Genomic DNA, 13,602 nt, shown 5'->3' with positions numbered 1-13,602 from the left:
AAAATATCTTTAGGAGGAGCACTGGAACACAGGCTCTTGGTGAAAGCCATTAAAAAGGAAAGGTAAAAAGAAAAATACTTGAGACTCACTGTGAAAATAAAAGGCTTTTTTTGGTTATGTCGGTAACCCCTGGTACAGCAGGGTTGAAGGTATAGGGAGGGGTCTGGCATCCCACACTGCTTATAACAGGCAAACCCAGGTTCTAAATGACGACATCTATTCCCTCCTCTGTTGGTGCCCGACGCAGACATCTTCCCCTAACCTGCTTTCAGATAAAGCAGGAGAGTCACCAGGGCTAAAACTTGATATGGAACCCTGAAGTATGAGGCGCAGCTTCTGCACAATCCCCCTTTCTTTTCAAATGAGCACCAACTCTGCATTTCAAATAAAAACCACACCCCCCTCCTTCTCTGCTCATTCCTGAGCCAGCCGCAGAGGTGAGCTGCGATTTCCCAATAGTGTCCTGAGCCAAAACACATGAGGACACACAGGAGCAGATCCAGACTTGCCGGCCCCATGGAGATTACACAAAGCTTGGCCCCAAACATGGAATAATGTGATCGTGTACGAGATGCTGAACATTCCATCGACAGCCTGTGTATCAGATGCACGCCTGCGTTCCCACAGGTCTGGCGCAAGGCCCGCTCCTCAGCCCTCAGTTAAATGCAGGTTCTGTGCTACCAAGATGACACACATCAACAGCCTAATTTTGGTTCTTGAGGCTTTTGAGGATAAGATTGCTGTATCTCAACCCTTCCGCACCTCCTGCATCCACCTTCTCGCTGTGCGGGAAATTACACACCCTCCCGCCAGGATCACACGCACACCCCCACAGAAGCAGGTAAAGCATAAAACACAACTCCCATAAACAGGAACTTTATTAAACTACGTGGTATGTAAAAGAACATATAAATGGACCTTTAAATACATTCAGTTCATCTTAACAAATTTATATAGAAACTTATGTACATTTCTCCTTTATATACTTAAATTATTTTTCCAAGTTTACTACCAATAAAAGGTAATAGAATGATCACCTGCTCGCACAGATGTATACACAGAAGTCATCCACAGGGCTAAGTAAATAACCACTTCTCGGGATTTCACAGCAGCAACCCATTCTCAAGGTGCCTTCTTCCAAGCAGGCCTTTACGTGAGGCCTGTGCTGCAGAGATGCTGGGGGTTGGTTGGGAGAAGTTCATCCCAGGGCAGATGGGTCATTGGTTGCTTATGATGACTCGCACTCTTGGAGCTAGAAGGCCCTTGGAGACCATCATTGAGGCCATGTCCCCACTTCTGCAGACTGGGAAACAGGAGTTTAGGGGGAGGGAGTGACTTGCCAAAGTCACACGGCATTGGCGATGGAGCTGGGTCTCCAGATCCTGGTCCCCAGGTCCTGCCTAAGGGTCGGGACCCCATCACCATCCACAAATCCAAAAATTTTTGACCTCTTTCATCCATCTCCACCCACCCATGGGCCCTATGTTTTGAACGTTGTCTGCACGGTTAAATATGATTTCTTAGGCTTTTTTAGATGGTGACAAACAGCTCAGGATTCCATAACCATCTTTGTGCAGCCCTGGAAACAACCACTCAGGGCTATTTTTACAAGAGGTTTTTGCGGTCAGATGTCTTACTTCTTCAGCCATAAAATTTACTTTTTCAATTTAGCTGACTTATGGAAGCTCAGCTTCCAACTAATTTGGATGGATGGCCACATTTTACAGGAGGGAGACTGTAACATTACCCACACAGATTCATCACAAATACATCATATTGGCCTAAATCCACCCATCACTGTTGGATCTAACATGAGGTTTCACTAATAAGTGATCAAAAGTGAAAAAAAGTCAAGGGAAATTTTTTAAACTCAGTAAAGTTTCAAGAATTCCCACACTTCCCAATTAATCTCAGAGGACAGCAATGAATGGATACTGAGTAGAAAAGGTATGTGTTCTGCTTTCTTTTGAATGAAGCCTGATTTAAAAAAAAAAAGTTTCTGATGATTTAAGTTCTTCTGAAAACAAGTTCATATTTTTGGTCTGTTTTCAACGATTTAATTTGGTTTTTCTCGGGATTTTAAAGCCACTGTATCAAAGAATAGACATCAGCATTAAAAAGTATCATCGCTGAGAGAGAGACAGAGAGACAGAGAGACTCTCCAGGCTCCAGGTCACATGAGCAAAGAAGGAAGGGCTGGGAGCAAAGAGAGAAGGGAGGAAGAAGAATGGGACACGGAAGGGCTTACTCCTCCCGTACCTGGAGTGAACCCAAGTCATAGCAGCCTTCACTCAGTTTTACAACAGACACACAAATGAGAAAACACAGATCGGGAGAGATGCGCTCAGCTGGACAGCCCTTGATGCCTTTCCATTATAATTCGGCACTTCTAAACTCTAGAAGATCCAGCATCCTCCCAGGGGCTGCCGCTCATCTCCAGGAAAGACTTGCCCGCAGCATGTGATTTCTGTCCACCAGTCTCGCTTTCCCTCCTGCTCACACGCAAACCCTCACCCAGAGTCACACAGTGAGGGGTGAGCGAGGCAGGAACATCTTCAAGGAGATGGGGCCAACCACAGAACACCAAGGGCTGGCAGAGAAGTCCAGCCGCCTGCAATGCTTGGTGTGTGGGCAGGTGGAACCCTGAGACCAGGGAACACAGGAAGATAAAAATATCTTCATATTAAGGGGTTTTTCTTCTTTTTTTCCAGGGAGGCATTTCACTCTGCAAAAGGAACCAACTGGAACAAAACTTAATTCTTATATTAAAAAATAAGTCTTTGATGTATAAAAACTGGCCAAAATTCTTTTTTTACTCGTTAGATAAGAATGACATTTTACACGTCGACTGGGTCTTCGTTTTGGGGGAGAGGGTTCGCTTGCACACACCTCCGCGGTGTGTGCGCGAGGTGCCGGCCCCTCACCGGGTGGCACACGTCCAGACTCGGGATTTCATAGCAGGAGTCAGCGCAGCAGGCGGCGGTCCACCGGCCTCCCAGATTGTGCCTTCGGTGACACCAGTGGGTCACTTTACGTGGAACAAAGACATTTGGTGTTGGCCTTTCACAGAAGCCAGTCCTCTCCATCTGAACCCCAGGAGGTGACAAAGGACAGGCACCCATCACTTCCGGAAGGGATGAAGGATGTTCCTGGGCGTGGTCGCATGTGAGTCTTTCAGGCGGAGCGAGGCCCTTTCCCCAGCCCCTCTGCCCTTCAGAGGGGTCTCCGTGTTGGTACTGGAACCCGCAGAAGACTCTGAACACTTTTTGGGGGCGCGGGCGCTGCTGGCCCGCCGCAGGGCGCCGGGGTCCTTGGGGGCAGCATCCTCAGGGGTACTCTTCACCCTCAGCTGCCGCTGCGAGACTGTCCGCGTGATGCCAGGGGCTCTGGCCACAGAAGGGGCCTCTGTTCTCGTGGACCGAGATGAGGAGGCGACAGTGTTTCGGGCAAAGCTCGGGATGGGGGCTTGGACACGGGGGACGCTGGGAGCCGGCGGCCGCCTGGGCTCTTCTTGGGGTCTCCCGAGGCCCTGGGAGTTGGAGCAGCAGATCTTACTGTCCTCAGGTTTCTGTCTGGGGACGTTCCTGAGGGGCTTGGCGCTGGGCTTCCTGACGGAGCCCCTGCGCTGCAGCTGGGGCTCCTTCCCGGGACGCGCGCTGCTGGAGCTGCCGCTCGCTCGGGGCAGCCTCTGCTCCTCCGCCACCGCCCCCGGCCCCGTGGAGGGCCTCCTGGGCGACGTTTCCGAGGTCCCCCTCACAGAGCTGCGGCGCGACCACGGCGCGTCGGTGCTGCCGGGGGTGTCCCGAGGGGGCCGCGTCCAGCCCGCGGGGCCCCTGCCGGCCCGGGAGAGCGGCACGACCTTGCGCATGCTCTCGCTCTCCGACGCGTTCAGGGTCCGCACCGGCCTGGGCGCCGCCCCGTGGCCCCGCCGCGCGCTCGCGGGCCTGGAAGCCCCCTGGGACGCGTCTTTGAGGGAGTTTCTCTTCGGCCCCATCACATCCTTCCCTTTGGCGGGTCTGTCCCTCGGAAGGCCACCCTTGGAGCTAGGCTGGCTTTTCACGGAGACCGGGGCAGGGGCCTCCCTGGGGGGGCTGGAAGCGGGGTTAGAGGAGACCTGGCTGCCAGCCGTCTCCCCAGCCCCAGAGGACATGGAGCCATCTCGTTCGCCCCCCGCCTCCCGCTCCCCAGGTCCCGGTCTGGAGTCGGCTCCCTCCGAGGAGTCCAGGGTCAGCGAGCAGTCGGTGGTGTCCAAGATGTAGATCAGAGACCCCGGATCTTTGCTCTCAGGGTCGCTGCTGCCTACAGATACCAGAGCTGCGCTGCTGGGCTCATCAGGGGCAGCCCCATCACCCCCTGGGGCTGGGCTGCGACCCGCCTGGGCACCTCTGCCCACAGGTGTCAGGCGGCTCCCATCCCCCAGAGACGCCGTTGGGCTGGAGTCATTCAGGATCAGCCGGGGTGTCTCCGGGCCTTTGGAACCCTGGAGGTCAAACTGGGCCAGTCCGGTCACCAGCTCGTGCTCCTTAATCCCCAGAGCCAGCGGCGAGAGTGGAGGGGACCGGGCGGGACCCAGGCCCACAGGTTCGCTGTTCCTCTTTCGGAGGATGCTGGCCCCGCCGCACCGCGCTCGGGGGGAGGCGGAGGCAGGCTCCGCAGGCCCGGGCGCTGGCGGCTGGCTCTGCCACGCTGAGGGGGGCTCGGGGGCTTCCTCCCGGCTCTCTGAGGCCCCAGGTCTGTGTGCGCGCCCGGAGTCCTGGCCCCTTGGCTCTGCAGGATCCGTCCAGGCCACGGTGGGCCCAGCGGGCCGGGGGCTGCTCCGGGGCAGGCTGTGAAACCTGGCGGGCTCCTCGGAGGGGCCGCCGGTGGAGCTCTCCAGGAAGGTGAGGAGCTCGCGGTCGGCGATGAGGCCCAGCGACAGGCGCGAGCGGCGCGCGTTGGGGGTGCGGTAGGAGGGGCTGACGGGCCTGGCGTGCAGGAACGAGGGCAGGGCCTCCGCGCCCTTCTTGGTCAGCTGCTCCACGTCATTCTCACTGCTGCTCCGGCCGAAGCCCCCAAGCTCCCCGGCTGCCCAGGAGCGACGCTTCTCCTCCAGCTCCTTTAGCCGCTGCTGCTGCCTCAGCTCCTGCACCTCCCGGTCATGGTTGTCCTGAAAAGGGGCAGAGAGAAGCCCAAGGATGCATGAGGCACGACGAGGGAAGGTCCTACGTGCAATTCCACAGCCACCTGCCCCGGTAGCCCAGTGAGCGAGACGCGCAGAGAGGAGAGGCCTGGGTCACGAGCTTCACTGAGAGAGACTGTGTGTGTCTGCACGTGCGTGTGTGTGGGGAGGGCTGGCTTCCCCCAGCCCCACTTGAGGATCTGACGGGAGGAGCACATCAGGTCTGGCCCCAACAAGCTAAGGTTTTCATCGGATCTCTGGGCCCAACTTCCATTGTCCCCTCAGGGTAGGCTGTGATTCCACACATATCTGCAACCTCAACTCCCAGGAAACCCAACCTGGTTTCTAAGCAGGGCAAGAGAGAAAGGACTTCCAGGAAAGGGCTATGTAGGCAGTGGCAGAGAGAAAAAGACCATGGGTGTTAAAAGAGGGAGCCTGAAATTGTACCTCTGAGTTGCATGGATACATGTACGCACACACACACACACACACTCATGTGCAGCACATTCTACTTAAAAAGGATTTGGATGCATAAATGTATACCCAAGATATTAAGAGAGGCCTTTCAAATCTCTGTTGTCCGAATGCTCCCTGGTGAACATCCCTGCTCCAAGCTCCCCCAACAAAATGCAACCAGCACAAATGCACAAACCAAAGCACACTTCACCGCCTGGCTGTGCACTTTAAATATATCTGTGTCACATAAATATGTGGCTCTCACAACCCAAATCTGTTATCCTTAGTACTTTTTACTTGAAAATCACTTTCCCCAGACGGTGGACTTTCCCGTCCAAGTTTCTGTGAGGCTCTGGCTCTGGCTGGGGACGCTTGGCTTCTCCTGCAGCTCTGGTCTCAGACTCCCTGTGTTCCCAGGCCTCTGAGGCCTCTCCTTTCAAGGCTGCCTGCAGTTGGGGTAGGGCCAGCTCCTGGCTCTCAGGGCAGCTGGGCGGACAGCATCCCACAGGTGGCCTCTCCAGCCTATATGATTCTGACCCGGAGTGACGGCCTCAGAAAGAGCCGATTTCGCCTCAACCACCCACCACCGCCTCCCCTGCTGAGCTCACTGCTTGGACATGGGAGAGTAAACGTGGCCAGAGGCTTAGCTGCCTTCTCTTAGCTGGAGAGAGAAAGGAAGGGTTGAGGTCTGAAGTAACTCTGGGCTACTCACTTAGGACTGCAGAGAAATCTGGCCAGTCCTCAAAGAAATTCAGCTATGGCCAAACCTGCTTTTAAAATATAGGGAAAGAGAGGATGCACAAGTATTCGGTTCCTTGGCACCACCTGACGTGAAAAGATGTTGCTTTGTTTTTAATTGACAGATGAAAGTTTTATTTGCAAAGGCAAGCAACCCAGAGAGTCTTCTGGCTTCTGCACTGAACTCAGAGATTACTAGAATTGGTGGTTGAAGGGCAAGAAGTGTAACTGTTGTGCTTAGACGGCAATAGGTTCCCCAAATATTTGAGAATTTCAAAGCCTGCTCTGGCCGGGACAACACGGTCGCCGTGGTGCCAACCCCACCCTGGGCAAGGGCTATGGTGCTTAAAATAGGTGAGAGGGGACCTTTGGATCATCCCACCACAAAGAAATCCTCCCTGAAAGAGGAAACCTTCTCCCCTGGGGCTGGGGGGAGGGTGAGAAAGATGTTCAGGATCTTCAGACTTTTTAATATTGTGACCGCCATTATAAATAAACTTTACCAACAAAATGCTTTCAGGGCATTAAAGCGAGTGTTTGTATGAGCAGCAAAGTAGCAGAAGCAGCCAAGTGCCAGATTCCTGAGGATACGGAAGCGCTCAGGGCTGGGATGGCACAGCCGCTTCCCAGTAACCCCAACCAAGAGCCTGGCAACAACACCCAGGCCAGACTTTCCCGGAACTGTGGCAATGCTGAACCACCTTTCCGCCATGGGCAGAGGGCTGGGTTCGGAAGAAGAAAAATAAAAATCCAAACAACTCAGAAAACACAGAGATGGCCACAGCCGTACCTTAACTGCCTTGTTGAATCTGATACAAAAGTCTCTAAATATCTGAAGGCATTCGTCCAGTTTCATGGTTTCCTTGTCTTCACAGAAAAAATCGATCAGGGTGTGGGCCTCGTCCTGGAGCTCTCCTTTCCAGCGCTCCAGTTCTGTCAGCTTTTCCACCGCAAACTGCAGGAAAACAAACAAGCACACGCTGAAGGAAACAGGGTCAGCGGGTGAGGTGCTCGGCGGCCCGACTGGTGCCCAGGGAAGACATGCTCCTGGGTTCAATTTCAGGTCTTGAGAAAGGGAAGGTTTATTGTGAGCCCAATGCACTCGGAGCCAAAAGGAAAGAAATTCAACCCAAACCAAACCTTGGGGAAGCAAGATGAACTCCTGCGTGAGCCCTGGAAGCCACAAGAGAATGCCACTAACAAAATGACTAACAAAATGTTCACCTTTCATGTCATTGAAAAAGTGACATGGGCGTACAGCTGGTTTTATTAAGGAAGACCTATTCTGCGTCTGCGTCTTCCTTCTCTTAAAACTGAGTCTTACACTGGCCAAGAGTTTACTTCAGGGTCCCAGAAGGCCCTTGTTGGATGGAGGAGTTGTCTGCTGAGAAGGCTGCCCTGTTGAAAGCGAGTTAAAATTTAACCCCAAATGAGCTGTGTCAGGGTCAGTGTCACCCCCACAGGACTGAAGCTCTCGTGCCTAGACTGACAGCCCAGCCAGGGCTACTCATGCAGGGGTCCTTACCCAAGTCAGCCACGGACCTCTGTCTACAGTCCGTGCTTGGACCCCACCCACGCAATTTAGTAGGCTTGCGGTGGACCTGCCATTAATACTTTATTAAAACTCTGATAGGTACCCACGGCTGGGAATTACTGCCCTATACAAGTCCATCCTCTTTACTTCTTCATTTTCTCCTAATTCTTCTAGACAAAGTCTGCAGGGCCCCTACAGACCCAAGTACTGCCGCAACCAAGCAGTGGGAATGAAAGAGCTTGCTTTCCTCTAGTGAGCTCCCAACGCTTCCAGGATGGGGATCCACTAGGGTCAAGGGGCACAAACACGCTTCCCTGACTGCCACTCAGTGACATCGAACGCTGAGCTGAAACGAGGACACGGCAGGTTGGAGGAGCCACCACCCCCTGGAGGCTGAATATTTGGGATCACGGTGAAGTCTCATGCTGCTTTCTTTTTCACTGGGGAATAAGGCTTATATGAGGAAGAAATGTATGAAGTATTTTACTTTATGAAATAACACATCATGTTTTTAAAAAGGCTTATATTTGAGAAAGTTCTTTTTGAGTGGGGGGACGGGCCTAGCAATGGTGAAGTTATAGGTTGCCCACTCTTGAGGAGTGGGATTGCCACTTGAACATGCTCAGAGAGTTACAGAACCGAAAGAGAAATTCCAAGAAGACTTGGAATTTCCAACGCACTTTCCCCCTTAAAAGCCCTTTTCTTACACCAAACACATTCAAGAGGTAGCAGGAAACCAACACTATTTAGGAAACCTAATAGCAGAGAAAGTAACCATCTGAGTCAGTAGCCCAAGGCAGTGTGTGCATGCATGCCATATTTTTCTTTATGGAAAGAAGGTTGTTAACGAAAGGATAAATTTTTGCCTGTCATTCTTCCACAGGGGGAAAGGTGGATTCCAGCCAAGAACAGCTCACGTGCAGAAAAAGAGGACACTTGACAAGAATCTATATGGTCGCTTAGCTCCACCCTGTAGGTCTCATCACTAGATCCTGTGGGTATTGAGAACATACCAGGAAGGAAAAACTTCAATGCAATGCAGTCACCTTTAGGACTTGGGAAAGTCCTAAACATTCCAAATATGGATCTGAAAAATCACCAAGCTCAGAGTTCTTTGCCAAGAGTTCATTTTCTACACATTTAGGGCCCCAAACGAAAAAGCCCGAAGCTACACTGACAAGTGTGATTGATGACAGATTAGCAGTTGTGGTAGCAAATTCAACTTTCCATCTCCAACTTGTTTGTTACGGACCAAAGTTCCAAAACAATTTACTCGGTATTTCTTGCCTACAGGGTCAAAATACTGACATAGATCTGCAAAACTGTGTTCCTGTCATTTTTCTGGTCAAAAATTTTCAATGGTTCTCCACGGTTCAAAGCACAAAGTCCAAAGTGTTCAGATGCATTCACAGCCCTTCACGGCCTGACCTTAACCCACCTTAAAAAATTCTATCTCCCCTATTTAAAAAGAAATTGAATTTAAAAAAGAAAAATAAATAGCTGTGTGTAACATTTTATTTACAGAGATAAAAATGACCACCAGAAAGAAGCATTTGGAGTTAAAAACAAGGTTGCCTCTGAAGAGCTGGCTAGAGGCGCAGCTAAGACAGACCTGATTTCATCATAAGCCTCTCTGTATTACTATTAAGCATAAGATATTAATATTTAATGTAAGAACTGGAGAACGAGACATCCAGAATTCTTATCTCGATGTGTGATGGGCCCTCTCCCTGGGTTTCTGGACTGGTTTCATTTGAATGTGCTTACTGTGGCGTACTCTCTTGCCTACTGTCAGGTATTTCTGTGGCGGCGTTTGCTCTGTGGTTTCACTTTGAGAAAAATCTGTGCACTTTAAAGGGAAAATCAGAGTTTGGTTATATTTGAAAGAAAATACGGAACACACGTTTAACGATAAAAATCAACTCACAGCAGAGCCCAACAAAATCAAATGTTTGCGATGGGAGCTGAAGCTCATAATATTTGAGGTAGCCTAATTACGAGTAAAGGCCTAGGTTGGTGCAAGCTTTGGAGCTCACTGTTTCTTCCTGGTGCCAAGGGCAGCCTGCCACACAGAGTCCACCTTGCGAGTCTCAAAGCACTGACATTTACGGTAGCACGCCGTTTCACTGAAGACTGGAAGCATGAAAAGGGGCCACTTTTTTTTAAATAAGGAAGATAGAAGAAGTATGTCAGACTATGTGATTAGTGAGTCACAATGAGCTGTCACAAACACGTCCACTCTGCTGTTTTCTTGTTGATGTTATTCGGAGCAGCGCCCGACACACCCTGTGGGGCTGATGTCTCCTGGGCGTTGCTAGGCGCAGCTGTACTGTGTCTCCCGCGCTCATTAGAACACACGCCAAACACCGCTTGCTTCTTCAATAAAAACAAGGGGAGGAACAACAGCCCAAGTTCTCAGGTGTCTTTACGACTTCTGGGGAACTTCATTCTGTTGTCCAAAAGTTTGAGTGGGAGACAGGCACTCCTAAACCATGGTTTAGAACCAAAACTTGAGTTGCCAGGCATGAGCCACCAAGTGTAAGCACGAGAGCTGACGCCCATTCACTACAGTGGGGTGCCATCACGCAAATGGGGCCGTGATCAACAGGGGCCCAGGCCCCAACAAACATCTTCGGTTTAGACTATATTGAATAGCCTCTGCTGAAAAAACAATCCAGCAGAGAATGAGCAGTGAAATACCAAGTTCCTTTTACTGACTTGGGGGGAAAATATGAATGGGCACCTGTTTCTTCCACAAACACACCCATGCAAATTTAACCAGCCTCAGCGGTGCTGCTGGAAGATGAAATTAGAGGGACTGACTTGAATCACCCACAAACCTGAAGGAAATCTTCCATCTGCTGACAAAGTTCACCATCCCGCTGGATGTTTTCCTTTAGAGATCTCGTCCTGACAAAGAGCGAGTGTAGCTCTGCCTCCGTGTTATCCAGAGATAATCTAAAAGAAGAAAGGGGAGAGTGGGCAGCTGGCACAGGGAAGCCATGTGTCATGCAGGTATATCAAACAAGACCAACCGTCGGACAACCCTAGAAACAGAAGGGGAGAGCTACTGTGGTCACCTTTACCCATCCCTGTATTTAGAGCTTCCTTCTATGTTTTTTTAGGAGGTGATTCCTTCCTGAAGACACACTGGGTCAGAGAGAGTACGCTGTAGCCTTGTTCTTGGTAGCGAGATAACCAAAACCATGGGACTAGTCTGAACCTTTATGCAATAAGCATTAAAAGCTAAAGCCAGCAGGACTCAGATCCTTACACGCTCCTCTGGCCACTAAACACAAACAAAAAGCTCTAACTCAGGAAAAGCAAGACAGCACGTATGTTGACAATCCCAACATTAAGGGTAACATGAAGATTCTAAGCAGACTTCATGTCGCTTGCCTCAGACAGCCAGGGTAAGCACTGCGTGCTTTAGAGAGAGCTAACACAGAGCTACCAATTCTGCAAAGCAACGGGAGGACTGATTGAAGGTTTTTGTTCTATATGTCAAACCAAGATTAGTAGAGTATGAATGATATTTTTGTCACTTGGTAAAGTGCATAAATGACATCTAAAATCCAGGTGGAATTCCATTTGCAAATTTATAAATTAGGATGCTTTCATGCTTCCATTGTCAATCTAACTTCTCTTTTTGCAATAAAGCTTTCCACTTTCATTGGTCACTGGCACCCATCTATGATCTGTTTGTACTTCACAAGCGTATTTCACCTTTCATTTCAAATAAACAAAACTTACTGAATTGGTTTTTTTCTAAGACAATATCTAGCTAACCTTCTCCATCTAACTCTGACCAGAAATGTCAGTTCAAAAATGTAATGGTTATTTCTCTCTCTCTATCTCTTAGTAACATTCTATACTAATCAGAGGAAAAAGTATTCCCACACAAATTTCTTTTAGTAATTCAAAATCAAAACAGTCTATATCTTATAAGATGCTCGTTTTTTGGGGGGAATAATCTGATGATCTGTAAACATGCACTGTGAACTGTTTACACCTTTGGACTGATAATCTCCCTTCGGGAAAGACATGCAATCTGTGGTTAGATGTTCAAGTCAATAACATTGAGATACTGTCCAGTGACAGGGCTTAGCTCAAAAAACTACAGTTCATGTGTTTATGCACATGGTTCAGAGCCGTCCTAACTGGATACAATCACTCAGATAATAAGTATATGACACAAACTGGGTTGATCCACGAAGTAGGGTGCTGAAGCCAGCTCTCAAGAGGCGACTATGGGTATGGGTACCTCTTCCCAACTCTGCAGTCAGTGATGCCACGTTGGTAGCTTGAAATCAGCCATGGTAACAGTATTTATGCCATGGAAATCAGCAAATGCTGCAAATGAGGACTTTTTTTCCCGAAAAGCTAGTTATAGAACATTTACCACTGAATACATGAAAATGTATTATAAATTTAAAAACAGAGAAGTTGAAATAGCAGTATACACAGATTACAACTATAAAATACACATCTATATTAGGATCAGAAGAAAATTAAAGTGATGTAAATAGAGCTTTGTGTTGGGTAGGTACTTTCTCCGTAAAGTTAAGTGACTAGTTTAAAACAAAATCCTTTCACAGCCCTTGGTATGTTTCCAACTTCTTCTAATGCAATAGAAAATAAATGTTCCATGCTAGATTATACATGGGAACAGTGAGGGACGGTCCTTCAAGTTTGACTGATATGTACCAACTCCCAGGGTACAGGCTGTGTTGTTTGAGCTCTTTCTTTTGGGTGTGGAGGGATTTGAAGTTCTTAATCCATATTTTTTTTTTTAACACTGATGATATTCATTAGAATAGACTGCAACAGGTTTTTTTAGATTAAAAAGAAAGATTAATTTTTCAAAACTCCCAAATTCCAAAGGTGCACACACACATCTGTAAGCAAATGAAAACAATGTCTGAAAGTTCAACAAGACAAAACTTTTTAAAGTTCAAACTTGAATGCAAAAGTTATAAAATATCCATCAATTTTCATAGGAAGATAGTTTTTAAAAAACCCTTGAATTCTCACAATTCTCTTTCAGTCTTCCTCGCTTACCTAGCAGCCTCCTGAACGTGATGCAATTTTTCAGAAAAGTTTAGAAGAATGGCATCTTTCTTTTGTGCTTCCTGGAACAAAAACAGAATTTCCTCTCACTATATGGATAAAACTGGAACAAAATCATTTTCTCAGGGCTTAAGGGAAATTTAACATCACTGTTCCCGTTTTTTTGCTTGATTCATTCAAAGCAACTCACTGAGCCATGAACTCTGATATTCTCAGTAAGACTTACCAGAACTCCCCTACTCTCAAGATACGTTTAACTTCCCAGAGCTACTGATCCTGACACAAAACACAATTCATGTGCATGAATACTCAACAGAAGGGGGTGGCAGCTTAGCAGGGCCCATTGTCTCGAAGAGAATCCAATATATGCTGATTAAATACCACCCGTACCTATGAGAATGCCTTTAAATAACTGAGATACCTTCAGCGGTTAAACCAGTTTGCAAAGTGAGTTTAATCAGAAGGTGCACAAGCCACAGGGGTGTCTGGATTCTTTATCTGTGCAGAGGGGGCGAGGCAGGCAGATGGGAAGGGAGCAGTTACCAACTCGGGACACTTTTTCCCATGGGCAGGGACCTAGTTACACAGAGCACCTGGATCATGGATCTAAAACAGCTGCCTGAAGAACTCTCTGCAAACCACATGG

General features: G+C 48.9%; 1 protein-coding gene across 4 annotated transcripts in view; it reads right to left on the bottom strand.

Annotated features, from left to right (window-relative positions):
- Positions 1 to 860: 860 nt before the first annotated feature.
- The window catches only part of FHDC1 (FH2 domain containing 1), a 38,134-nt gene continuing 25,392 nt past the window's right edge, over positions 861 to 13,602 (bottom strand). For all 4 annotated transcript variants that reach the window (XM_046656655.1, XM_046656654.1, XM_046656656.1 and 1 more), the window contains exons 9-12: positions 12,948 to 13,018; positions 10,727 to 10,844; positions 7,143 to 7,307; positions 861 to 5,146 (exon numbers count right to left, since the gene is read on the bottom strand). In XM_046656655.1, coding sequence (XP_046512611.1) covers positions 3,122 to 5,146; positions 7,143 to 7,307; positions 10,727 to 10,844; positions 12,948 to 13,018 — 2,379 coding nt within the window. In that variant the 3' untranslated portion in view covers positions 861 to 3,121. The remainder of the gene's footprint in view (positions 5,147 to 7,142; positions 7,308 to 10,726; positions 10,845 to 12,947; positions 13,019 to 13,602) is intronic.

Source organism: Equus quagga, chromosome 3 (genome assembly GCF_021613505.1).
Source record: "Equus quagga isolate Etosha38 chromosome 3, UCLA_HA_Equagga_1.0, whole genome shotgun sequence".
Lineage (NCBI taxonomy): Eukaryota > Metazoa > Chordata > Mammalia > Perissodactyla > Equidae > Equus > Equus quagga.
This window is presented reverse-complemented; position numbering and strand designations above follow the sequence as displayed.